The 27477-nt window shown below is 38.4% G+C and overlaps 2 protein-coding genes across 2 annotated transcripts; one reads left to right on the forward strand and one right to left on the reverse strand.

Moving 5' to 3' along the window:
• The first annotated feature begins 11120 nt into the window (after positions 1-11120).
• sdf4 (stromal cell derived factor 4) lies at positions 11121-17676 on the forward strand. Its single transcript, XM_087781951.1, has 7 exons — positions 11121-11377; positions 12528-12845; positions 12916-13052; positions 14457-14570; positions 14637-14795; positions 15852-16027; positions 17132-17676. Exons 2-7 carry the CDS (start codon positions 12535-12537, stop codon positions 17306-17308), a joined length of 1074 nt encoding a protein of 357 aa, XP_087638077.1. The 5' UTR covers positions 11121-11377; positions 12528-12534; the 3' UTR covers positions 17309-17676.
• Positions 17677-19614: 1938 nt separating this feature from the next.
• zbtb48 (zinc finger and BTB domain containing 48) lies at positions 19615-27444 on the reverse strand. The gene is made up of 12 exons (XM_087781792.1): positions 27411-27444; positions 27281-27323; positions 25840-26426; positions 25561-25775; positions 24640-24745; positions 24487-24579; positions 24344-24430; positions 23234-23388; positions 23030-23166; positions 21844-22008; positions 21698-21786; positions 19615-20183 (listed from the first exon to the last, which is right to left on the reverse strand). The coding sequence occupies exons 3-12, from the start codon at positions 26422-26424 to the stop codon at positions 19839-19841; spliced, it is 1977 nt and encodes a 658-aa protein (XP_087637918.1). The 5' UTR covers positions 26425-26426; positions 27281-27323; positions 27411-27444; the 3' UTR covers positions 19615-19838.
• Positions 27445-27477: the final 33 nt, after the last annotated feature.

Below are 27477 nucleotides of genomic sequence, written 5' to 3' on the forward strand. Positions count from 1 at the left end.
AAAAAAACTAAAACTGTATCAATTTTTTAATCACCTTGAATATGTAATAATTTGAAATTAAACCTGTTAAAAACACATCATGTCTTTTCTATAATGTAATAATGAATTGTTAAATTTGCCATAAAACGGCCAAAGCAAACTTTTATTTACTGTTTCAACAAATAATTTGTTTATTTTTTATACAATTTAATTGATTAATTTACTCTTTTATAACTTTCTTTCAACTCACAAGGCTTTTATTCAACGTCCTCAGGGGCCACAATTTATACAGCGTCTGTTGTTAGGGGCCGTCAAGCAAAAACAAAAGAGCGAAAAGTATAAAATGAAGCTAAAATTATAATTTTAATGTGTTTTAGACAACTTTTTTTAAATGTTTTAATCTGATATAAAAGCATATTTTTCCCTAAATCATTTTTTCTTTTCACTGAAATCTTTTTTTGGAGCAATAAATACTCACAAAAATGATAAAAGTTCCAAAACCAAAAACCCTTACTCATATTTATAGACTAGTAATGAATAATAAAAATTACATTTTTAGTTTATACATGACTTTTTGACACCATAGGGCCACATAAATGCACTCAAAGGGCCGTACGTGGCCCCCGGGCCGCGCACAATCCTATGAAATACAATGTTTCCAGCCTCTCTTTCACTCCCTTCCCTCCATCCTAACGACCTGAGAGATGTTTCTAGGGACGGAGTGAAGTATTTTTTAATATCGGCCTCGTGGTCACCTGGGTGGTCCAGAGCGAAGGTCTCAGACTATCTGGCACGGCTGCTCATCCAGGCGGTAAAAATGTAGCTTGTTAGCATGAATGCCTCACAACAGAGGCTCCTCATGGAGGCCTCGCCGGGATGCCAAGTGTCACCCACGGTGCCCAAGAACCCACGACCGCGAGAGCCTTCGCGCCCACGTGCTACTCTCTGAGCAAACACCAGCTTTTTTTATTGATACAAATCATCGCTTGTGCGGACGACTCCGAGACGGGGAAGTGACGCCCGAGACGCTGTTTTTTTTTTGTTTTTTTTTTATTTCCACCGCCCCGTCCGTCATTTTTCCCCCTAAGACTCGATGACGGACGTTCCACATACTTTGCTCCGAGAGCGACGCGCACTTCGGTGTTTTCTCTTCCCGTCAAAACGGTGTTTAATGACAGCTATGCCAAACGTGCCGCGACGCATTCGCTGCCTCGCAGTGGAACGCGGCGGCGGCGGCGGCGGCTGCCAAAGTGGTTGCGAAACCGCGACTCTTGACAGGAATTTCCCATCGCCCCATTATCAGCATCAGACAAGCTGAGTGATTGCAATTACATCTGCCCGAGCGCTAAGAGCGACTGCTTTTTCTTCTTTTTTTTTTCCTTCTTCTTCTTCTTCTTCTTCTTCCCCCCGCGAGGAGCGAAGGCGTCATGAATGGCCCCATTGTGGGTCGTCTGTCTGCCGTAAACCAACACAGTCTTTAATGAGGCCTTCATTATGAGATCGCTCCACCTTAGCCACTGACTTAGTGGCTTTGAGCAAACTGTCTTTGCGTGTAGACAAACAGACACTAAGTGAAAACCACACGGGTCTAAACGCTGTTGGCAATGGTGGCGTAAAAGCTGCTTTTAACATCGAATAACAGCCTCGTTTATTGACGCGACGACGAACCTTCAATCGTTGCTGCTTATTGAGTCGCTGTGTCGATGGATAGACGCGGAAATATGTCCTTAATACAACAAAAATCAGGTTTTATGAACTTTTATGCATTTAACCATATATTTACACATTAGCTTAGCATATTTTCAGTCAAAACTAAGAAATTAATAATATTTGAATATCGTTTTCACATTTTTTTTCATTGTATTAAAGTATATAAGTGTCATCAGAATATTTCCTTGAAATATTTGGATTATTGAATAATGGTTTCTTAAACATTTACATTTTTTTGATTAATTTAATTAAATTATATATATATTGAAAGGTTGGTTAATATTGATTTTTTTTAAATTGTAAATTAACAGGGTTTGGGTTTTTTTTACACATAGAGTTTGATGTTATTATTCCAATAATTAAAAAATAAATTTATAAATTCATTATTGTTCAATTTGCAGCTTTTTTAATTCAATATTTTTCTGCTGCCACTATATTACATTTTGAATTTAAAAGGCTACTGATTAAAAAATATAGAATTTAGAAAAAATATTTTTGAATTATTGGAATTAGATGATAAAACTATGTGTAAACTTAAAAAAAATATATATTATTAAGTATAAAGAAAAATCATTAATTTTGAAAAAAATTAAGATTTATTTACAAGGAATATATTCAACATTCATACATTGAATTATTTTTTAAATAGTTTAATTGAACAGTTAATAATTTTAAAGATAAAAACTGTTTTTATTGCATAGTAGAATTGAATTATTTCTATATTGAAATCTTAAAATATCTTTTATTATAAATATTTAGAAATAATTTATATATTAAAACGATTTTCTAAATGGAAGATTTTTTAATTTGTAAAAATAAAAGCCTTTAAAATTCAATTTAAAACGCTATACTTAACATTTTAATACATATTCAACAAAAGATATTAACGCCTTTCAATTGAGAAATTATTCAATTCCATTATTCAAAATAATCTAATTTAAAGCTTAAAAAAACCCAACATTTCCATTAAAAAGTTTCTACATCGGAAACACTTCCACAATAAACAGAGCTGCACACGAAGTCGTAAACGTTCATCAAGCGGCTCCACAACAAACAATAAAGCACACACTGGCCAGAGGTGACCATAGTTGGAACATGTTTGGCAGCGACGCTCAGCTTTCTGTCTTCCGTCTGCGTTCGTCAGCACTTCCAAACATGGCTTCCTGCGGAGCGGCACAGACGGCGAGTCTCTCTCGCGGGGATGCCAGGCTCTCGTATATGTTACCCCGCCAGCCTCGCATGTTTCCCCCCCCGGGGCCCGAGTTGCCGCAAACAAAGCCCAGCGGTTCAGAACCCTGTGACTCCCCCCGGATGCGCCGAAACAAACCCCCGGTTGCCGTGGGTTCTGCTTCCTCGGGTGAGAAAAAAAAAGGAGTTTTTTTCATCGACAGGAATGTTGTCGACACTTTCACACTTTCGGCGGTGTCTGCTTTCAAAACAAAGGTCGAGCGAAAGCATTCGCGGCAATTTACCTGTCGGGAGACGGTCCCGCTGTCATGTGGCCCCCGAAAAAAACTGTGTCTCTGCCGTCACTCAGCGGGTCACGCCGCAATTACAAGAGTTATTTTGGGACCACGGAGCCACGCCGAGACCCCGGCGTCCTCCTGGGACACGGGTCCTAATGACACGCTATCTTCCCAGAATGCCATTCCCCGTAATGACGCCGCGTCTGACAGGGATCTGTCGTTGGCACGGATGGTTAGTGCTGATGCCCACCTCTCTCTGGGGGGGGGGCGTGTGAGGAGGGGGTGTTTGGACAGGTTGCCCGGTTGGAGGCCCCCGACCCCGGAGCCACTGGTGAGATTGGTATCGTGTTAATGGTTCTGAGACTCTGAGTCGCTGGAGGAACCATAAGCAGCACTGGAATGTCTTGGTCATGATTAGAGACAATCGACCAGGTAGACTAAAGACGCCTTTCAGGAGCTTCTGTGAGAAACCGGGGGTTATGTAGGGTAACTTAAACGTTATCTGAAGTAACCGTTTAATTTTCACTTATCGATCATTTTTTAATTTGCAAAACTGAACATCGCACATGAGGTTCTCGCTAAAAAACCTTCTCAGTAACAGGGACCTGTACGACTACTAGTGCTTTGCCGCCCAGCCAAAATAAGTTCTGGAAGTCACGGTCCAGGGAAGACGGTCTTGATTCGTAGAGTTATGAATGCATCACGATAGTTAAGTTGTGTACTTTATATCGTATAGAGAAACTCTCATTATGACGGTCTTTCAAGCATGTTCACTGCAGGGTAACCAACCATCTCAGTAACGGGGACCTGAGCAACTCCTATAGTACTTTGCCGCCCAGCCAAGATAAGATCTTGAAGAGAGAGGCCCCTGTAGTTTAATTTTCAAATGTGCAGACTCAACATTGCACAACAGTCGTCATCCCTCTCGACAACCTTCTCCCTGACGGTGACCCCGGACAACTCCTGGAGGGCTTTGCCGCCCAGCGAAGCCATCGCAGCCGTCGATCACTTTTGACTTTTAGCAACATACGCTTAAGACTCTTATACTCTCCTCTTTTCTCTCACCGTATCCTCCCTCACTCCCCAGATGGTCACGGCACTGGTCTGGTTTTGATCTAGGTTTCTGCCTTTTTTAAAGGTAGTTTGAATTGTTATTATATCACACAGTGATTCACTCATTGCCGGGATCTGCTTTTTTCTTTTCTACAGTCTTACTTAAACTTGAGATAACTAGTCGAAATATCAATCAATACTAGTGTCTACTGTCTACACCATGGAATAAAAACATGCACCACCCTGGCCCTTTGAGGACCCGTTTGGAGACCCCTGGTCTACACTGAGAACTCTCGCCCGGATGTACCCGGACTGTTTCCTGTCTGTGTAGCATGTTAGCCCCTTAGCTTCTGCTACAAACTACCTTAAAAAAATACTTTTCTTTTGCACAATTTCTAATGTCGAAGCTTCGATACAAGATGGACGTTACAGATGAGCAGAATGGAGGTTTATTTTTGGACGAAGATGAAGACGATAACTGAGCTTTAATACTACATTAAAATGAATAAACAGTCTACAGTTTTGTTGGCACCATAAATAAAGTGTGTGTGCCTCAGTGGATGGACGGCAGGTTCGATTGGCCAATCATGATCGTTACTAAATAAAAAGGTTTTTGTTTTTCAGGATCAAGTGATAAGAAACTAATGCTACACGAAGACAAACCCGCAGACGAGTGGAACAGCCTCCCGTAGATGTGGATCTCACGGGCCCCGGAAACAATGCCCGGCATGTTAATGCGGCGTGATTTCCCGTCTCAAAAGCTGTGTTTGTGCAAACATGTCATGAGGGTCCGCGGAGGTACCTGGCTCCGTCGCTCCGTGATAAGACCTTTAATTGATGCTAATTATAGCAACTATAGCTCGCTATCTGCTCCCAGCATCGCAGCCGAGGACGGAGACGAGGGCCACGGTCGGGTCGCGCGACAGGAGAGGGGCGTAGTCCGGTCTGAGGGGTTCACCAGATAAGGTCTGGAAGTCATGGTCTAGGGACGAGAGAGAGGCCCCGGTGATGGAGTGATGGGGAGTCGGAGAAGAGAGAGAAAAGGCTTAAACCCTCCGTGTACTTTCACACAGTCCACAACCTGTAATCTTCCACATCCCAGGGATCAAAACACTGAGACGAACCCCTCGTCACGGAGCTCCTCCTGTGTTTTGGCAGGAGGATAAAGAAGTTAATATTTGGGAGCGTAACTCTTCCGCCGGCCGACAGGTTTACAGTCTCGTGCTGGCAACCGGGATTCCTGAAACAAAACTTTCCAGAGGCGAGGAGTGAAAACAACTCCCTTTTCTTTTGTGGAGGCTCGGATATTCATCAGCCGGGATAACCTCTGACCCCCTGAATCATATGAGTGCTGGAGATCTGGGCGCAGCCAGACAGTCTGTCTGAGACCGGTCGCTCTCCTCCCAACACTTTCTCCCCCTCCGTCCATCCCTCGCTACCTCAGAGTCGGTGTCAACGTCTGCACGTGTAACTACGTCGAATCATAAACGTTTGGAAAAATCAATGAACGTTTACACGTTTTTATTTTCTGCACTTTTTTAATTTCTCAACAATGTCTTCATGCAAGTGACTACTGTCGACCAATGAAGCGTAAGTGTTCGGTCATGTGATGCACGACTTTATCCACAATTTTATTCAGTGTTTATTTTACTTATACAGTTTAGTTGACACACAGAGTAATACTATGGTGACTCACAGAGTAATACTATGGTGACACACAGAGTAATACTATAGTGACTAGCGGAGTAATACTATGGTGACACACAGAGTAATACTATAGTGACTAGCGGAGTAATACTATGGTGACTCACAGAGTAATACTATATTGACTAGAGGAGTAATACTATGGTGATTCACAGAGTAATACTATAGTGACTAGCGGAGTAATACTATGGTGACTCACAGAGTAATACTATAGTGACTAGCGGAGTAATACTATGGTGACTCACAGAGTAATACTATAGTGACTAGCCGAGTAATACCATGGTGACTCACAGAGTAATACTATATTGACTAGAGGAGTAATACTATGGTGACTCACAGAGTAATACTATAGTGACTAGCCGAGTAATACTATGGTGACACACAGAGTAGTACTATAGTGACTAGCCGAGTAATACTAAGGTGACTCACAGAGTAATACTAAAGTCATTTTAAAAGTAATACTTTGGTGACTCCCAGAGTAATACAATGGAGCCGTGTTGAGTAATGTTACTGTGACGTGTAAGGCGTGTAAGTAGTTTACCAATATTTTTACATTTTTTTGTGTTACCCCATAAAGTTGGTTCAATTAAAACCTTAATTACTATAAACATCTTATAAGACGCTTCATCGATATTTTGAGCATTTTAAGTGCACATTATAGTCAGTAAATTAAAGTACTGTCAGATTAAGAATCTGTTGTATTGGCTATAGTTAGTACCTATCTGAGAAGGGTCTGCAAGAATATGTTTTTGGATGATAACTACTGGAAGAGCTTTGCTGTAATGGGATGAGGAGGTGTTTAAAATGGAGATGGAACCCTCTAGTGGTTACACAGTGCATCTGCGTGTAAACCGTTACATGACTCGGTCACAAGCCTCGACTACACGTGTAGAATTTTGCACCATCATCTTCCTGCAGGTGCTTGAAAATGTTATTTTCTCTTCGCCTGGAGCCGTCACTCACCTCGGGACGTCCTGATGGTCGACGTCCTGAACAGCTGTCGAGGGAAAAACAAACTCCTGACAAAGACACATTGATACGCCTCCACCGTTGAGTGCTGGAAATAAAGCATGTGGGGAATAAACGCCGTCAGCTGTTGTCCAGACGAATTGAAATGTTTCTACAGCTGAGAATGACTCAGGAGGACCAGGGCTGTTTATTCAGTGTACTACGAGAAAAGAGCTGAGCTAGAGGGCAGAATTTTTCAAGTGCTCATTAATGCACATAAGGATACAAGAGTTCTTTATGTGCTTTTTAAAGGTAAGACTAACCATAACCCAGGATAGATTGTTTGTCAATTAAGAGCAGAAATGGCAGCAAAATCAATACTACATGGAAGGACAGTAAGAAAATATCAACACTTCAATTTTGCGATGTTTGTTTACACGATACTGTATCAATTTACTATTACAATTAACCGTTTAAATCCAAATATTCATGGTTTTGTGTTGCGATTAAACTTCCTCAAGGAACAACGAAATCCTGCAAGATCCCGGTAATGACTGAGGATGAGAGGATACAGTAGTCAAAACAAACAAAAGCAGTTACGACTTCGTCAAGAGTCATGTGGTCTGTAAATTCTGCATCACCAGAATCAAGTACTTGAAAATACTACACATATATACTTGTTACTACAGTATCACGATACATCGTATCTTTGACCTTGTATCGCGATACACACCCCTAGTGTTTACAAGATGTCATAACATCCTCTGCAGCTTAATTAACAATAAAATAGTTTGAGATCCTGGTATTGACTGAGGACGAGAGGATACAGTGACTCCAGCAGCTTTTAAAGCTGATGTTTGGACATATTTTGGTTTGAAAACTAATTAAAGCAGTTACGACTTCGTCAAGAGTCATGTGGTCTGTAAATACTGCAACACCAGAGTCAAGTACTCGACAATACTACACATATATCCTTGTTACAGTACAGTATCACGATACATCGTAGCGTTGACCATGTATCGCGATACGTATCGGCAAATGTGAAACTCGTGTTACGTATTCTAAGGTGTCCTTTCCCGGCACCAGGACCCGGCGTAAGTTGGTGAAACGTTTCCAGTCTTGATAACCGGCGTCTGGATCGGTTAGTTTGTGGAAGCCAGCGGGTGTTTGCGCGCTAACAAGTTTCAGCATCGCTCCGCAGATCTCGCAAAGCCCTCATTACGTCTTGCGTTATCCTGCAACATGTCACCTCATGCTGGACGCTGGAGCTGCACCGTCTCTCTGAGTCACCCGAGTGAAATGTCTCCGACTTCACCCGGAGCTGCCAAAGTATGAATGTGTTCCTGTAAGTCAACACACTGCGTCATTATTCCACCGTTCGATCATATTTGAGCCGCAGTAAAAGTGAGGTCATCGCCCGCAAACATGGAATTATACAGATGTGATAATGGCTGCGGATCGGGCCCGAAGATTTTGGGTCGTCCTTATCTGAGAACCGGGGTTACGATCCTGCAGAGTGGGGATCTTGTCAGCAGCTGTTTCAGCGCGAGGAAATACTCTGTCAGTGTCCGACTAATGGTGATTGTTTGTTCCCTCCGTCTTGTCTGCAGACGGTTTGGACGAGAGGTTCTCATGAGGATGAGATGAAGTTAGTCTTTGTCACGGAGTCGTAGGAATACTCTTGAACACGGAGAGGAGCTTGATGACTGAGGGCCCTGGCTCCATATCTGCATTTGGAGATTGAGGTCTAGCTGCTTGTTTAGAAGTATATCAGTGAGAAATCGAATTATTTCAAAAATATAAAATGAAGGAATTTTATTTTACACAATATAAAGAATGCTACAAATTAAACATATTTAATTTAGGAAAAAATATTTTTGAATTATTGCAAAAAAAGGTCTGTGTAAAAACGTTTTTATTCCATAATGTTTGAACTAATTCAAACTCAATCAAATTGATTCAATTTCCTCAATGAAAATTAAATGGAGAAACTAAGAGTTCAGTTATTTAAAAATATATAGTTTAACGCTAAAGAAAATAGAACAAAAAATAGAGAATATCAAACTGAAGAAAGAAGCCTTTTTTTTAACATTTTCAAACAAATGATGTGTTAAAAAATATTGATATAATGATATATTGCAATATTTTTATTCCCAATACTGTATCGATATTACATAGCACTGTATCAATATATAATATATATATATATATTATATATTTTTTTAATTCCGAGTTATTTTATGGTTTATACTTCAATAGTGAGTGTATAAAATACAATCATTCGATGTTTTATAATACATTTAACACCCAAATATTTCTGGCGTTTATTCATTTGTGTGCTGCAATTAAAACTTCCGGCCACTAGTTGGCAACATATATCATTTCCTCTGTGCGGAAACAGGCGCGATGGAAGCGATAATTGAAAAAGAAACGACACACTTGGGTCCAGTAGTGTAGACCTCGATAGGATCAATAAAGTTCATCCATCCATCTATTCCTTTCATTAGTATATTCTAAGCTCATGAAAACTTTGCTTTAACAACATCTTCATTTTAATTTTATTAATGAACGTCTATTTTTTGTTACTTTTAAAATGTTTTTTTTTTTTTTTTGTCTTGTACTTTCCTTTGAACTGGACTCTGAGCCGGTTCAGGACTCTCAGGGCAGGAGCAGGAGCAGGCCCGAGATAATGAGCTGAGTCCACCAGAACCTTGGAGGCTGATTACAAACACAAATGTCACAGAAGGGGGCACAGCGTCGCCCGGGTGTCACTAATAGGGTCTTGACTGTTACCTGGACTGACAGGGGGCAAGAGGGAGCGAGGGGGGAACCCACTCAGCCAGAAAGACTCCGGCCGGCGGGCCGACACAGGTCAAATGATTTGGCGCCTCGGGTGTATTAAAGCTATTTACGAGCGACGAGAGGATTTAAGTCGGAGGGTTTTTACACGACCTGGCACTGAGCTGCTGCGCTTTCTCACCGCCATCGTCCAATATTCAGGGCCCAAGAATGTGCGTCTCTCACTTGTGTTTATGGGGGACATCGGCTATGTAAGCAAACACGCGTGAGATTACACACATAAAAGTTTACTGACCAGAGGTGTCAGATTAATTTAGGAAAACTAGTTAAACTGATGCCAGGCTTGCTTTTTATGATTCAATTATTTTAGTTTAGTTTTTCACTATCAGATTTACTGAACAAATTTTAGTTTTAACTTTCCTTTAAATTTATTCTAGTTTATTTTAGATTTTCTCTCTGAATAAAACTGAAATCCAATATTGTTGCAGTCAGAATAACAATTTCAGTATATATTTGGTCTTTAATTCTATTAATGATGAAGAAGAGCATTTAAAGTTCAGCAATACATTATTAATAATGGTTTTAAAGTTATTTCTAAACAATCAACACAGGGAAGAATTTGATTAATTACATTAAAATGCCAGTATTTGTAAAACAAAAATTGTATCTAACGTTTAAAATATTGTACTTACCTGACGAAATAATACATTAATAAAGATATGTTATGGTTAATTTAAAAAATAATCTACAATAATTAAAGAAATTTGCAGTTTACTGTTACAGAAACATCCAGTTTTTTATTCCATTTACGCTTAGTGTTGGAGTTTACGCAGTTGAACAGCGCCATCGTGAGGTCAAACTTTTAAAAATGAACTATATTGTCTTCAAAACTTAATATAATTAAATAACTAACATTATTAATTCTAAAAGGACGGAAAAAACAAAGTAATACGTTTAAATTCACGCCTAGAAGGATACATTGAGACAGTTTAAAGTTATATTTATATCCAGAATTAGTTTCAACGCAGTAAATTCATAATTAATCGACAAACAATTATTTAAAAAAATTAAATGGAAATTATGAACCGATTTAATGATGCTTTCTGGCAGAACCAGCAAAGTGACGCACACACGCCCTGTAGTGACGTCACGTCAGGTGTCGCTGCGCTTCCTGTATCTGTTGGCACTTCCGCCTTGGAGCGGATAAACTCTGTGGTCAAGCTAGATGAACTCACCCAGAACAAGCCAGAAAGTTGAACATCTAAAGTGTTTTTTCAGCAGACAATACAATTTATTAAACGTAAACTGATTATTATTTATACTTCAGGGTTTAAACCGTTAATTATGGTTGGATTGTGGGATATTTATTTGTTTTATACTCGCTTTAAAAATAAAATTTAGTTTATCGGTTGCTTTATTGTGAAAGGGAATACCGGATCTATGGCATGCTTTTCTCGAGACCTTTAATGCTAAACGTCTGCTAACCGTGAGCTCGGTTCACATCCCAGGCTGCACGGACTCGAACCCAAACCCTCCTCAGCTCGACTCACTACAAGTGGTTTTGACTCTCGTGGTCCGGATTTATCTGCCTGAACCGCGACCGGAAGTCTCTCTTTGACGCCCTCACATGACGTGTTAGCGGCTAACTTACTCAGTGACCCGCTGATCGACACCAAACTCACCCGGTCTAACAAGATCCAGGTCCGATCCTAGCACGGGTGAGTGTTTTTTATGCCGTTATTTGTGACATTAACACCCGTTTTTACTCGTTTAATACGATGACGTATTAGCTCACCTGAGCTAGCCACTTAGCATGTTGTGTTCTGGGAAGAGATGACGCGGCTTTACTTTAGCAACATCTAAAATAATTTAATTTATCATATAGTGTAAATGAATCATAAATAAATACTATTTCAACTAAACTAGATTAAACGGATATAAGTAATATTATATGATGACGTATTTTACGGAATTACAATAAGGGGCGTGGCTCGACTGGAAACTTGATATGACGTCAAAGAACAGTTCAAATGTTATTCTGTTTTTTTGTCTCTAAACCACTGGCAGCAAATAATAAACGTAATAAAACATTAATTTAGAATAAAAACACTAGTAAGAAAATTACAATTATAAACTAAAAGTAAAATGAGAATTCAAACAAAATACGATGTGCTCAAGTTTTATTATTTACATTATTTTGTAAGCATCATTGTATTATTATTTTAGTGTATTCGTCTTAAATATAGAATTTTAATTCAAAAGTTTGAGGTTTAATTTCTGTTAAAACATCTCCTCCGCAGATAGGAAATTGCTTCATAATGAATTGAAGTAATACTGAACTATTTCTGCCATTTATTCAATATAAACTTAATACCAATGATCAAAGGAAACGCTAGTTTGTATTAAACATGATGTATTTATGTGGATATCTGCTCAGTAAATGCACATACATTATACTAGATTTTATTATATTTGGTTTATAGATAATATGAGACTATGTTTTGCTAAGAGTTACTATATATTTTGTAATTTAAATCGTTTTTTTGTGTGGAAAGATGTGACAAATTGTTAAAAACTGAATAATAAGTTAAAGGGTAATTGTTCTTCCTTTTTTATTAACTTTTCTTTCATTTGTATGTATAAATACATATTATAACCATCAGAATCATAAAAAGCTTTATTTTATCTATTTTTTTTATTTTTTATTGTTTAAGCGCTTTGTGACCCTGGTCTAGATAAGCTCTCTACAAATATAAATTACTTAGTTACTTACTTTATTGCCACTCCTGTAAAGAAAGAAACAGTTTTCGTGGTGATAAAGCGAGACGTAAATAAAAATATTAATTCAATGTTGTCTGTGCTCCTCAGAGCGACCATGGCTCTCTGGAGAACTCTCCGCTGCAGGAACCTGCTGGTCCTGTCGATGCTCTTCTACTTCCTGCTCCACAGCGAGGACGTTCATGCTCGTCCCGCCAACATGTCTGCCGCCAAAGACAAGAGCGCCGCCAACAAGGACGAGAACGAGATCCTCCCCCCGGACCACCTGAACGGCATCAAGATGGAGCAGGACGGGCACCTGAACAAGGACTTCCAGAAGGAGGTGTTCCTGGGGAAGGACATGGAGGAGTTCGAGGAGGACTCCGAGCCCAGGAGGAACAGGAAGAAGCTGATCGAGATCTTCACCAAGTGAGTGCCGGGACCGGCGTCCAGGGGGGTCCGTGGACGGCGTGTGACTGTGGTTGTGTCTCTGCTGCAGGGTGGACTTCAACAAGGACGAGAGCGTGAGCGCCAAAGAGATGCAGCGCTGGATCATGGAGAAGACGGAGGAGCACTTCCAGGAGGCCATGATGGAGAACAAGAACAGCTTCAGAGCCGTCGACCCGGACAAAGACGGTGAGACACGAGTCGTGATGATGTAGAAAGTGTTTCAGTGGAAGCTTTTATTTTGTATTTGTTATTGTATTAACTGCTGCTATACTATGTTCTGGAATTTAAATCTTTTTTTCTTAAACTTTGTGGGGAACATTTCTCACCCCTACAAATATTAAGATCCTATTTAGAATTAACTGATTTAATAATACTTTTTATATCAATGTGTAATCTAAATAAAAGGTTTATTGGCTTAGTTCGTTTAATTTTCAATATATGTTTTTTCCTCTTTAATTCTCTTTTTATTTTTTATTGTATTATTTATAATAGTAATAATAATAATATTGTATTATTGTATTTTTATTATACTTATTTTATTTTTAATATTATTATTGCTTAAAAAAAAAAAAATTCTCCTTTTGCCCTCAAAATAATCTGACTAAATATTAAACTCATATTTATAAAAAACTGATGTAAAATAACTAAAACTAAATCTATTTTTATTAAAAGGTTTCAACATATTTTATTGGCATAATTGGTTTAATTATATATATAGTTTTTCCTCCCATTTTTTTTCATTTCTTTATTGTATTATTAATATTGTACTATAATTAATAATAATATTCGATTATTGTATTTTATTGTATTAACAGCTTAAACTTCTTCTTTTTTTAGTTATTTTGCCCTAAACGTATTCTGATCAAATATTTAGATCATACTGAGAAAAGCTGATGTAAAATAACTGTTAATCTCTATTTTATTAAAGGTTTAAACATATTTTATTGGATTATTTGGTTTCATTTTCAAGATTTAGTTTTTTTATTTTATCTATTTTTGTATTTACTGCTTTAATTATGTGTTTATCAGTTGTTTCCTTTTTTCTTAGTCCTTTTTCCATCCATCTAAAAATAATTTGACTAAATATTGGGGTCATATTTTGAAAAACTGTTATAAAATAACTTTTTTAATCCACTTTTTTTTTAATATAAAATGTTTTGAATATTTTATTGGCATAGTTGGGCTAATGTTTTCTTGTACTAGTTTTTGACTAGTTTTTCCAGTCCACTGTATCCTCTCATCCTCAGTCACAGCCAGGATCTCGCTGGATTTCACGGTTCCTTTAGCTGCAGAGTAGAAATGAGTTTTTCTGTATCAGAAAACCACAAAGATTATAAAAATAATTATAAAAATTATATTTTCCTGTGAATGACCGCTGCCACCTAGTGGCCAGAGGTTTGATTGCAACTCAATAGATAGAGGCCACAAGCGAAGAGTCAACATATGATGTTGTGTTTGTTCATTATCCTTCTGAGGAAATTGCTCCCCCTTCTCTGTTGACCGTCTCCATGACGATATGTCACGAATCCGTGGTCTCACTTTAACGACCGATGAACGTCAGGAGCAGAAACTGATGGATCGTCTGTGCAGGTCTGGTGACGTGGGACGAATACAAGGTCAAGTTCCTGGCCAGCAAAGGTCTGGACGAGAAGGAGGTGGCGGAGAAGGTGAAGAACAACGAGGACCTGAAGCTGGACGAGGAGAGTGAGTGTTTCACGAGAAGGTTTTATCTCCTCGAGAACGTGTGACTGACGTGAGGACGCCTTGCAGCTCAGGAGGTTCTGGAGAGTCTGAAGGACCGGTGGTACCAGGCGGACAATCCTCCCGCCGACCAGCTGCTGAACGAGGAGGAGTTCCTGTCCTTCCTTCACCCCGAGCACAGCAAAGGCATGTTGAAGTACATGGTGAAGGAGATCGTGAGGGACCTCGGTACGTCTGCGCTCTTTCTGTTTTTACTCTTATTATTATTATTATTATTATTATTTATTAATGTTTAACACAAGTTCATTTGATTCCAGAATAATGTTCAGAATATAGTTTTTTCCTCTTGAAGTCTTGATCACTCCTGCCTTCGATCTTGTCATGTTGACATTTTAAAAACTCAAACCAACATGAAGTAGTCAATTACAGTGTCTGTTGTTAGGGGCTGTCAAGCAATAAAAAAACGAATAATAAAGGATTCAATAGAGCCCTAAATATAAAGGGGAAAAAACAAAGTTACAAAAATAAATCGGATACAAGGTACTTTAATATCCAAAAATATCCATTTGTATAATTTAGTTTTTATTAAACATTCTGATATAAAAGCACCTTTTTCCAAGGTGACTCGAAGGCCTGAAACAAATTTGTTTGTGGTATCCCTTGTCTTGTCTCAGGGTCAAGGAGACATGAAGGCCCAAAACAAATGTGTTTGTGGTATACCTTGTTTTATCTCAGGGTCAAGGTGAACGACCTCCACCACTGCATATGTATTTATGGAAGCCAGGGATGTTATTGGCCTTGACCCTAAGACAACACAAGTGATGCCACAAACACATTTGTTTTCGGGTCACCTTGACCCTGAGATCAAACATCATATTTGATTAAAATTCTTTATTTCCAATAGTCTTAAATGTCTGCAGCAAATAATATGAACATATTTGAACATTTTATTTCATTGTAACTTTTGAAGGAGTGTTTTGACATTTTTGTGTCGACTGACATCGTTTCTGGAGAAAAAAGCCTTGAACTCTAAAAACAAAAAAAAATTGAAGATTCAAACCTTTATTTTTGCTGAATACAATTTTAAAAATGTCAAATTTCAGCCCCTGATATAAAGGATTAAATCACATTTACTTCCTAAGATGATCAGACGTGGATGTTTGAGCCAGATTTGTATCTTGAGGTGAAGTGAGAACCGTGGACAGACGGGTTCGACCAGTTCACCGAGCGATAATAGCGGCGTGTCTCGGGGCGTCACATGTTGGTAACCATGTCTTCCTGCAGACCTGGACCACGACAACAAGCTGACGCTGTCCGAGTTCATCTCCCTGCCCGTGGGTACAGTGGAGAACCAGCAGGCGCAGGACATCGACGACGACTGGGTCCGCGAGCGCAAGAAGGAGTTCGAGGAAGTGATTGACGCCGACAGAGACGGCATCGTCACCATGAGTGAGCTGGAGGTAACAAGACGGACACTTAAATAAACTTCAGGAAGAACTTGTTCAACTTAATGTGTCACGATATTCTTATTTCACTTCATTAGGCTTTATTGTTTATCAACGTCTGACACAAATGTTTTTTCTTTGTGACTCTTATTTTATTATTATTTTTAAAACATGTTTTTATAGAATTTTCTTACGTGTATATATATGTATATCCAACATGATGCCATAGAAAAAAACACATTAACAATTAAAATATAATGAAATATTTTATAAATATATTTACACTTCACTTATTTCTTACATATCTTTTGAAATATACGTGACATTCTTTTTCTTTCAATGGTAAAAGTTCAGCCACTCATTTTTATTTTGGATTTAAATTTCAAAAGTCAAAAGTTGACCAAAAATAAAGATAAAAAACGATTGTTTTAAATTAAAACTTAAACCCGAAGTCATTTGTTAGTCGAGTCCAAATGAATCAAACCTAAATTCCTTAAATGTTACTTTGTTAAGGTCAAATATTGAACCTTATAATATTAAACATTCACAAAATTAAGATTTAAATGTGTGTTTAAACACGGTTTCATCAGCATTTTTGTTTCAAAATTATCTTAAATTAATCTTTGTTACATTTATTGGTGGAATTTAACGTTTCAAATGACAAAACCTTTAAAAAAAATGTATTTAAATATTGTTTTTTAAGAATTGTATTTTATCAGTTCAGTTTAGTCGATTGCCTATTTATATTCAATAGGATGCCTATTTAATTTAAAACATCCATTATCTTATAAGAATATATTTTTTTATTCTATGTTTATGTATTTTTTTTAGATTCAATAAAAAATAATTAAAACATAAACAAAACTAATTACAAAATCCAATTGATCTAATACAATTATTATTATATATTATTTTTTATTATTATTTTATTTAAAAAAAAGGTTCAGAATCTAAATTAAATGAAGTTTTAACATTAGTTGTGATCAATCCAACACCAAGTCTGTGAACTTGTTTTCATAAAAGTGGTTAATTCTGGTGTTTTTTTTAACGATTATATTTGTGTAATCTCAACGTCACTGTTTGAGTCGTCGGCGTAACATGTGACCTCGCCCCCCTCAGGAGTACATGGACCCCATGAACGAACACAACGCCCTGAACGAGGCCAAGCAGATGATCGCGGTGGCCGACGAGAACCAGAACCACAGCCTGGAGCTGGACGAGATCCTCAAGTACAGCGAGTACTTCACGGGCAGCAAGCTCATGGACTACGCCCGGAACGTGCACGAGGAGTTCTGAAGGTTCTGAAGGTTCTTCTCCGCGAGGAACGAGAAGATGTTTTTAGTGCAATCGTGTTGTTTTTGAACCAAACCTCATCCTGCCTCGGTCGACGCTCGTCCTCCAGACTCTCCTCCCTCTTCGAAGACTCTGGTGAGTTGTCGGTTCAATCACAGGAATGTAAATATCACTGGAGCCCGACCATCCATATCCAAAACTATTTTCCTCCGACGTCGACTAAATATCATATTTTTAGAAGTTTTTGTTTGAGATTGTCAGAGAAAGAGTTTAATATATGAAGCGACTGAAGTGAAAACAGTGAAATTCTTCAGCCTTTGTTGACGTTTCTTTTTTTAATAAAGTTTTGCTCGTGTGGAGCCTGAACGTTACTTTTTGACTCACGACTGTTTCACTGTGTGGTTCATATATGTGTGTGTAGTATTGTTGTGTACTTGACTCTGGTGTTGTAGTATTTACAGACCACATGACTCCATCCTCTCGTCCTCAGTCATCGCTGGGGATCGCGCAGGATTGAATCGTTTCTTTAGCTGCGGAGGACATAATGACGTTTAATTGCATCACTCTAACTATTAATTGTACATGAAAAATGTAATTATTTTAGCTTTATACACACTTGGAACAACCATTTGAATTAAAAATTAAACGGACGTTAAATATGACGTCTAATAACTGATCCTGTGTCGAATGTATCCTCTCGTCCCGAGGCATCGGGATTTAATTGTGCATTGAGCGGCGAAGGATGACTGCTGCCATCTAGTGGCTGGAAGTTGAATTACAAAATAGAAAAATGAATGTATATACACACTAAAATATTATTATAATAATAGTGATATATTAATATAAACCTGTAACCTGAGTGCAAATATTAATTAAATTAAATCAAATATTTTTTATTAAACCAACACATTGCTCCAGAATTGTGAAGAAAAAAAAGTTAATGACAAAATGTAAGTTTATCCAATTTTTCTGACGCCCCTTTATTTCAGTGTTCGTTCGTCAACTGCTGCAATTATTTGAACATTGTGTTTTAAAAGTTGTTTATTCTTGTTTGTGTTGAATTATTTGTGTTTGTCGTGTCTTTATTGTGTTTATGTCTGTAAACATTTCACTTCCACAGTTCGATGGTTCGATTAACTTCACGATCATTGATTTAGAAAACATTTGATCATGTTTTGTGTTTCAGACGTAAGTTGTTGATTCTTCTTGGAATATTTTATCTTCTGGAAATCAAACAAAATAATCAATTCTTTCCATCAAAGCCACGAAGAAGAGACGAAGACGACGACGTCTTGCGTGTGATTTGATTTTAAAAAAAAAATGAAGGTAATACTTTTATTTTATTCCTTTAGTTTCTCTTTGTTTCTCCAGCAGCAGAACAAAGATGGTGAAATTGGAGCTTCTTTGTCTTCTGATGCTGAAGGTCCAGCACCTGAAGGATCTACAGGAACTGTTCCTCATCTTGTTGTGACCTGGAGCTTCATAAAGGTCTATTTGTTTCTTTGTTATTCAACCAAAAATCAACATTTTCAATCAAAAAGAAGATTCAAACCAACAACAAAAAAGTTGCTTTAGTTTAAGAAAAATAATATTTTCAATTAAAAGGTCAAAGACGACGTTTAAGAAGCTATAAATCAATATTCATCCACGATCAATGACTGTCATAGATCTAGAGGACGTAGACTACAAACCTTTGTTACCTTGAATACATTTTCTACTTTCAATTAAAAAAAAAAAACATAGCTTGAAAACAAAAGAATCTTTAAAAAAAAATTTGAATTAAAACAATTTTGGGGGGGATTTAATTATTTAGACACACATTTCCTATATTATGATCCCAAAAACACATTTTAAAAAAAGCTTTTGTGTTCGAACACGTTTTTAATTGGGAATAATTCTTTATTTGAATGACATTTCTTTGAATTAAATCTATTATTACACACACAAAAAAAAATAATTAAATCTTTCTTTCACTTTAATTATTAATTAAATAATTATATTAAAACATGTTGCTTCAACAAATAATTTGCCGCAATCAAAAAAAATTAATGATAACTACAAAATTAAAAAGAATCCACTTTTGTTAAAAATGTTTTTTTTATGATTTTTTTATTTATCTTTTGGATATTAATATTAAAGACAAATGACCATAATAAGACCTAAACAAATACAGTTTTCAAAAATATTTTTGACAGGATTTTTTTTATTCAAGCAAATTTCTTTCAAATATAATTTAGTTTTAAAAACAATTAAAGCATTCAAACAAATGATTTATTTGAAATATTTTTAGATTGACACGTTACTTTTTTATTGAATGTCTTTATTACTCATAAATACACATTATTTCAGCAAAAAAGTGTTTAAATAAAAAATGATTTGTAATAAAAAAACTAAATAATTTGAAGCTTTTGGTTTTTTATACTTTTAAATAAACTCATTTTTCTTTTGATCCGAACAAAACATTTTATTTGGGTTGAAGCCACTCCTTGGTTGAACAATAAAGAAACAAATGATATTCACAGTATTTTAATGTTCACGCGTCCGAGATGTTGACGCCGATGTCGCTCATGTCGATGGTCGTCTCGTACGTCACAGACTCCGCCTCCTCGCGAGCGCCGTCCCCCGGCGCGATCACCACCCTGACGATGCAGTCGGCGGCGGGGTTGGACTCCGGCGTGGACGGCTCCTCGCCGATGGACACCTCCAGGATGCCGTCGCTGCCGGCCGGAGACTCGGCCGCCTCGACCTCGTCCGCCTCTTCGACCTCCGACGAGAGGCTGTTCTCGTCCTCGTCCACCACGATGTTGCGCAGCTTCCTCTGCCGAGGATTGTAGTTCTCGTTGCGTTTGTGGATCTGGACGTGACGACGCAGGTGAGCCTGAAGCACAGACGCCATCATTTATACATCGAATTCATATTTTTGAATAATTACAACACAAGGGATACCACAAACACTTGTTTTCAGACCTTTGGGTCAACTTGACCCAGAGATAACACAAGGGATATCACAAACACATTTGTTTTCAGACCTTTGGGTCAACTTGACCCAGAGACAACACAAGGGATACCACAAACGCACTTGTTTTCAGACCTTTGGGTCAACTTGACCAAGAGACAACACAAGGGATACCACAAACACTTGTTTTCAAACCTTTGGGTCAACTTGACCCAGAGACAACACAAGGGATACCACAAACACATTTTTTTTCAGACCTTTGGGTCAACTTGACCAAGAGACAACACAAGGGATACCACAAACGCATTTGTTTTCAGACCTTTGGGTCAACTTGACCAAGAGACAACACAAGGGATACCACAAACACATTTGTTTTCAGACCTTTGGGTCAACTTGACCCAGAGATAACACTTTTTTCAGACCTTTGGGTCAACTTGACCCAGAGACAACACAAGGGATACCACAAACACTTGTTTTCAGACCTTTGGGTCAACTTGACCCAGAGATAACACAAGGGATTCCACAAACACATGTTTTCAAACCTTTGGGTCAACTTGACCCAGAGACAACACAAGGGATGCCACAAACACATTTGTTTTCAGACCTTTGGGTCAACTTGACCCAGAGATAACACAAGGTTGTTTTATTAAACAAAATGACTGAATACAATGATTCGTTGTTTGTTTATTTTAATAATTGAATAAAATGTTACTATTTCCTCAATTAATAAAAACAGTTTTACACATAGTGTTCCATATTCTAATTACGATCATTCAAAAATAATTGTTCTAAATTCAATATAAAAATGTTTGCCGGAAGTTTAGCCAATCACGCGACTCACAGACGATCACGTGACTGATCTGGTGGCACATATTTTTAAATGATATTTTATTATAATTATATTTTATGTTTAAAAGAATGCAAATTGAACATATTTGAATTTAGAAAAAAATATTAATTATTGTAAAAATAATATGTAATAAAACTGAAATTCAAAAATACTTTATTTTGAAAATATGCAACATTTGTATCATTATTTTTAATTTAATTTAATTAAAAAAATTCAACCTTTCAATACAGAAATTAATTTAATTTAATTACTCAAAAAAATAATTAAATGCTCTAAAAGAAATATAATTTCAAATAAAACCATTTTTTTTATGTTGAATTCAACGTTTAAATATTCAAAATATTGAATTAAATTATTATTTAAAAACAAATATAATCCTTCAATTACAGAAACTATGGAATTAAATTAAAAAATGATATTAGATATAATTAATTTACATTATATTAATCATTTTTGAGAAAAAAATTCAAAGCTTTACAAAAAATAAGATTTCAAATAAAAAACATATTCAATATCCTGATATATTCAATATACTCAATATTCAATTAATTGAAATATTGCAGCTGGTTTCGACTGGTTTCCTCACCTGGCGAGTGAACTTGTACCCACAGTCCTCGCACTCGAACTTCCTGACGCCCTTGTGTCGCCGCATGTGAACCCTGAGCTGCACTTGAGCTGCAACGACAGACCTTGGTTACCATGACGTTCCTGCGCCGCTCGTGTCGCTCTAACCTTTGAACTTCTTGCTGCAGACGCCGCAGACGTGAGGTTCTCCGTCCTCGTGTTTGCAGGCCTTGTGTCGCACCAGAGCGCCTTTCTCCGTGAAGCGCTGCTCGCACACGTCGCACGAGAACGGACGCTCGCCCGTGTGCGTGCGGTTGTGTTTGTCGAGGCTGGCTGCAACACAACATCACAGGGAACCTTGAATTAAAATTGTGTATTTCTTAAATAATTGAATTCAATCATTTCTATTTTTAATTAATTAATAAAAATAAAAAAAAGTACACATATAGTTTGATTTTCTAATTCATATAATGATACAAATAATGTTCTACTTTCAGTATTTTTTATTTGTAGCCTTTTAAATTCAATATAAAAATTTGACTTCTACGTGAAGTCATGTGATCGTCTCTGTGACATGTGATTGGCTCAAAGTTCGTTTTTTATTGAATTGAAGTAAATAAACAAGTTAAAAATGTAATTTTTCTAAAGTATTTTCTATTTTAATCGTAGCCTGTTTAATTCAATATTGAAAATGGATCGGTACTCGTTTGGTTTTGTCTGGAGACTCTATTATACCAACGCTTTATATATAAATAGAGATTATTATTATTATTATTATTATTATTGAATTTAAAAGATTAATAATTAAAAGATACTGAATTTAGAAAATATATTTTTTAATTAATGGCATTAAAACATCACTCTTTGTGTAAAACTTTTCAAAAAATATACATAATTATTCTTTAATTTAATTATCTTAGTATCGAGCTACATGAGCGAACTTTCAGCCAATCACGTGACGCGCAGACGATCATGTGACGGCAAACATTTAAATATTACATTTTTAAAAATATGAATTTAAGAAATGTTTCATTTGAGTTATTGGAATTACAATATCAACTATTTTGTTTTTCAAAATAATGTTTTGAAAATATTCCGATTTAAAAATTTTCGAATATTGAAAATAACCAAATTCAACTTTTTAACATAGAAATTATCGAATTTAATTATTAAAAAATAAAATAATTAATTATCTTAACCTTTTAATGTACAAATTATTAAATTACATTATTCAATAAAAACAAATGCAACCTTTAATATATAAATGATTGAATTCTGTTATTAAAAAAAAAGCTTAAAAAACAAACATATTTCAAATGTTGTTCAGATGTCACCATCATCTCCTGGCATCTACCTTGCGTCCTGAAGGTCTTCCCACACAGGTGACACTGGTACGGTCTCTCACCGCTGTGGACGCGCAGATGCATCTTCAGGTTGTTCTTCTGCGAGAAGGCGTGGCCGCACACCTGACACGCGAACGGACGCTCCTTGCTGTCGGAGGCGAACACACACACCGTTATCACTCCGGCCGCTCTCATTGGTCGAGCCGGGGTCGCACTTGTGGATGGCCTTGATGTGCATCTGGAGTCCGTTCCTGCTGGACGCCCGGTGGCCGCACTGCTCGCACACGAACGGCTTCTCTCCGCGGTGTTTGGACGCCTCGTGCAGACGCAGCTCCGACTGGTTCAGGAACGTTTTCGGACATTCTGGACACTTGGAGGAGACGCTGAGGTCAGCAAACGTCATTTCCTGCTATGGAAGTACATCCAGAATATCACTGTGTTGTCTCTGGGTCAAGGTGACCCAACCTCCAGCACTGCATATGTACTTATGGAAACCAGGGAGGTCGTTGACCTTGACCCAGAGACTACACAGGGGATACCATAAACACATTTGTTTTCGGGCCTTTGGGTCAACTTGACCCAGAGACAACACAAGGGATACCACAAACACATTCAAACAATTTCCCGAAGGAGAACTCCAGAGGGATCAATCACTGATCTATTTTTGTTCAGACCTTTGGGTCAACTTGACCCAGAGGTAAAACAAGGGGTACCACAAACACATTTGTCTTCGGACCTTTGGGTCAACTAGACCATGAGACAACACAAGGGATACAACAAACACATTTGTCTTCAGGCCTTTGTGTCAACTTGTTCCAGGGACAACACAAGGGATACCGCAAACACATTTGTTTAAGGACCTTTGGGTCAACTTGACCCATAGACAACACAGGGGATACCGCAAACACATTTGTTTTCCGAGCTTTGTGTCAACTTGACCCAGAGGTAAAACAAGGGGTACCACAAACACATTTGTCTTCGGACCTTTGGGTCAACTTGACCCAGAGACAACACACGGGGTACCACAAACACCTTTTTTTCCGGAACCATTGAGTCAACTTGACCCAGAGACAACACAAGGGATACCACAAATACATTTGTTTTCGGACCTTTGGGTCAACTAGACCCAGACACAACACAAGGGATACCACAAACACATTTGTTTTCGGACCTTTGGGTCAACTAGACCCAGAGACAACACAAAGACACAAGATTAATTGAAAAATAAAAATAACTTATAACTTAAAATTCAACAATACTCTGATGTCACGGACATACTTCAATAACAAGTATTAACGTAGTAACCGTCTATGACGTGGACTCACGGCGTGAGGTTTGGGGTGACCGTGGATCTTGGTCAAGTGGAAGGTCAGGTTCCTCTTGTACATGAACTGCTCGGAGCACGAGGAACACTACGGCGGCAGAGAAGGTTTTGGTCAAGGCGTCCATGTTGTGGTGGAGTCTTTACCTTGTAGGGCGTCTGTCCCGTGTGAGACGCCAGGTGGACGCGCAGCTGCTCTTTGGCCTGGAAGTCGGCGCCGCACCTGGGACAGGTGAAGGTCTGCGAGGACACAAGACGCCGTCACTCCTGCTCGGCCCTGAACGTTAGCAACACAAGCACCTGCTGGACGGAGCAGTTCTTCATCTGGTGCATCTGAAGGTTCTCCTTCCTGAAGTACGTCTTCTCGCACTTGTCGCACTTGAACGGCCGCTCGCCCGTGTGACGCCTGACGAATCATACTTTATCGTTAAGATTATTATGGTATGTTTTGATAGAGTACTTGTAAGATAAATATTCACTTGTTTATTTTTGTGTTGTTATTTAATGTTTTTTGTTATTTTCACTTCCTGCCTCTAGATGGCAGCAGTCATTACGTCCTCCACAGCTACACAACAATGAAATCCGCAAGATCCCGACAATGACTGGGGACAAGAGGATACAGCTTTTAAAGCTGATGTTTGGACATATTTTAGTTTTTAAGTAATAAAGAAAAAGTTAATATTAAAATAAACTCAAATATTAACGGTTTCGAAATTGCATTCTCAAAAAAACTTTGATGACTGAGGACGAGAGGATACAGTGACTCCAGCAGCTTTTAAAGCTGATGTTTGGACATATTTTGGTTTGAAAACAGTTACGACTTAGTCAAGAGTCATGTGGTCTGTAAATTCTACAACACCAGAGTCAAGTACTCGACAATACTACACATATATACTTGTTAATAAAGTATTACTATATATCGTATCGTTGACCCTGTATCGTGATACGTATTTTACTGGCGGATTCTTGTAGATAAAAACTCCTATTAATTGCATTTTTAATTTACAATAAAAATATTCAAAGCATTTGTTTATTTTTGTGTTGCAATTAAACATCAGACCACTAGATGGCAGCATTCATAACGTCCGGCCCCAGCTAAAGGAACAATAAAAAACCCTTAGAGTTCCCAGAGGTGACTGAGGACGAGAGGATACAGTGGATTCCAGCGGTTTTTAAAGCTGATGTTTGGACATATTTTGGTTTGAAAATAAATGAACTCACCTGTTGTGGACTTTCAGGTAGTACTTGCTCTTGAAGGTCTTGAAGCAGACGGTGCACTGCACCGACCCCCTGCTGGACGACGCTGCTACTGCATCACTCTCTGATTTGGTCAGTTCTCCCGCGGGTTCGTATTCGTCTCCCGAGTCTCCCGGCGTCGCATCCGGGCCGTGGTCCTCGTCCTCCTCCGGTTCTGGACCCGCTTCTGGCGACGGATCCTTCAGGAGGAGAAGAACAAGGGATGGGTGTGAGAAGAACAAGGGAAGATGAAGATGTTTACACCTCTGTGTTTTCGGGGAGATCTTCGAGGTCCTCCTCCACGGGCGCCAGCTCGTCGTCGGTGATGACATCATCGGTCTCCAGTCGCCGGGGTCCTCGCACGACTCGACCGGAGCGCGTGGTGGTGGAAGGAACCGGCTCGCTCGGGATCCCAGCCTCAGATGTGAGACCAGGACCAGAGACCGGGACCAGGTCCGAGTCCGACTTCCTGGGTCTCCCTCGCTTCCTCTTGACGGGAGACGCCGAGGTCTCCTTGAACCTCTGGCACAGCTGGAAGGCTTCGGGGACGCACAGGCTGGTGGCCGCGTGCTGGACCTTCTCCAGGTTCTCGGGGTCCAGCCTCAGCTCCCCCGTGTAGAAGAAGTCCAGCAGCAGCTCCAGACCGTCGCCGGGGCACTCGACGAAAGACAGCTGCGGGAGTTCGTCGGGCCGTCGGAAGAGCTCGCTGAAGCAGGCCAGGACGTTGCGGTGGGCGCCGAGGACCACACCGCCGCCGCCGGCGCTCAGGCGGACGTCGCAGAACCTGCCGAGCGCCCTCTGCTGGTTCAGGCAGGAAAGAACGTGCTGGGCATGTGTCCCTGAAGGCATCGCTGACACGGAGAAGAAAGAGTTAATCTTACTTTGTGTCGTAATAATTATGATTATAATCATAATAATTATAATAATAATGGTAAAACCTTTGAAGTGCGACAGTAACTACTTTAAAAGTTGATCATGTCGTAAGTAATTCATATGAAAAACTATTTTTTATCATAATTTCATTGTTTATACATTAATCTTTCTTGGTATTGTTTTGATTGTTTAAGCTCTTTGTTTGTTTATTTGTTTAACTCCTTCAAGAAACATCTTAAGACATTTTTATTTGTGCCAAATTTTCCTTGATTTTCTGAGACTCCTGTGTTGTTCTCGGTGTTACTTTGACCTTTAAAGTATATATTTTATTGAGTATTGTTTTGATTGTTTAAGCGCTTTGTGACCCTGGTCTGGAAAAGCGCTCAATAAATATAAATAACATACTGACTTACTTACTTAGTGACCTTGGTCTAGAAAAGTGCTTTATAAATATTACTTACTTTATTGTGAGACAAATATAAAAAAGTATATAAGTTTTCTCTTGTTTTCACGTTGAAATACGTGTAGTTTTACTATCAAATGCTTCATTTAAAAACTACAATTTACAAGTTTCATTCATGATAAACATGTTTTTTTCGTTGTTTAACGCAAATCTAGTTATAATGAGTTATAATTCACTTATCATCCTCTGATCTTCATATATTTGCTGAGACACGTCGATAAATCATTTAAGATTCAAAATGTATTTTTAAAACACTTTATTTCCCGGATATTCGAACCTTGGATAATTTAATTTGAATGTAAATAATCTGCGGATCTGAACGCATTGCTCGTCGACACTTTAAAGACGCTCCCTTAGCGCCAACCTTACCTGGAAGTCGCAGACTCGCGCCTGCAACCCGGAGGGTTCAGCTCTGAAAAAAATGAAAGTATATTTTAGAAAAACTGCTTTGGTTTGAATTAGTTAATTTTGCTCTAAACAACAAATTGAAGCTACATACGTCTTGTTATTCCTTTTCTTGCAGGCCCCTAGACGCAAGCGGAAAAGGAAATGACGTTGTTGTTTCT

Source organism: Callionymus lyra, chromosome 19, assembly GCF_982586985.1.
Source record: "Callionymus lyra chromosome 19, fCalLyr1.hap1.1, whole genome shotgun sequence".
In the NCBI taxonomy this organism is placed as follows: domain Eukaryota; kingdom Metazoa; phylum Chordata; class Actinopteri; order Syngnathiformes; family Callionymidae; genus Callionymus; species Callionymus lyra.

Bases quoted from the DNA above. Each gene is read 5' to 3' on its own strand.
- zbtb48 (XM_087781792.1), bottom strand. From the start codon at position 26,424: ATGCCTTCAGGGACACATGCCCAGCACGTTCTTTCCTGCCTGAACCAG. The intron at 24,431-24,486 runs GTAAAGACTCCA...CTGCCGCCGTAG, and splicing joins CGGGACAGACGCCCTACAAG to TGTTCCTCGTGCTCCGAGCA. The intron at 22,009-23,029 runs GTAGATGCCAGG...GTTGTGTTGCAG, and splicing joins GAAGACCTTCAGGACGCAAG to CCAGCCTCGACAAACACAAC.
- sdf4 (XM_087781951.1), top strand. From the start codon at position 12,535: ATGGCTCTCTGGAGAACTCTCCGCTGCAGGAACCTGCTGGTCCTGTCG. The intron at 13,053-14,456 runs GTGAGACACGAG...TCGTCTGTGCAG, and splicing joins CGTCGACCCGGACAAAGACG to GTCTGGTGACGTGGGACGAA. The intron at 16,028-17,131 runs GTAACAAGACGG...CGCCCCCCTCAG, and splicing joins TCACCATGAGTGAGCTGGAG to GAGTACATGGACCCCATGAA.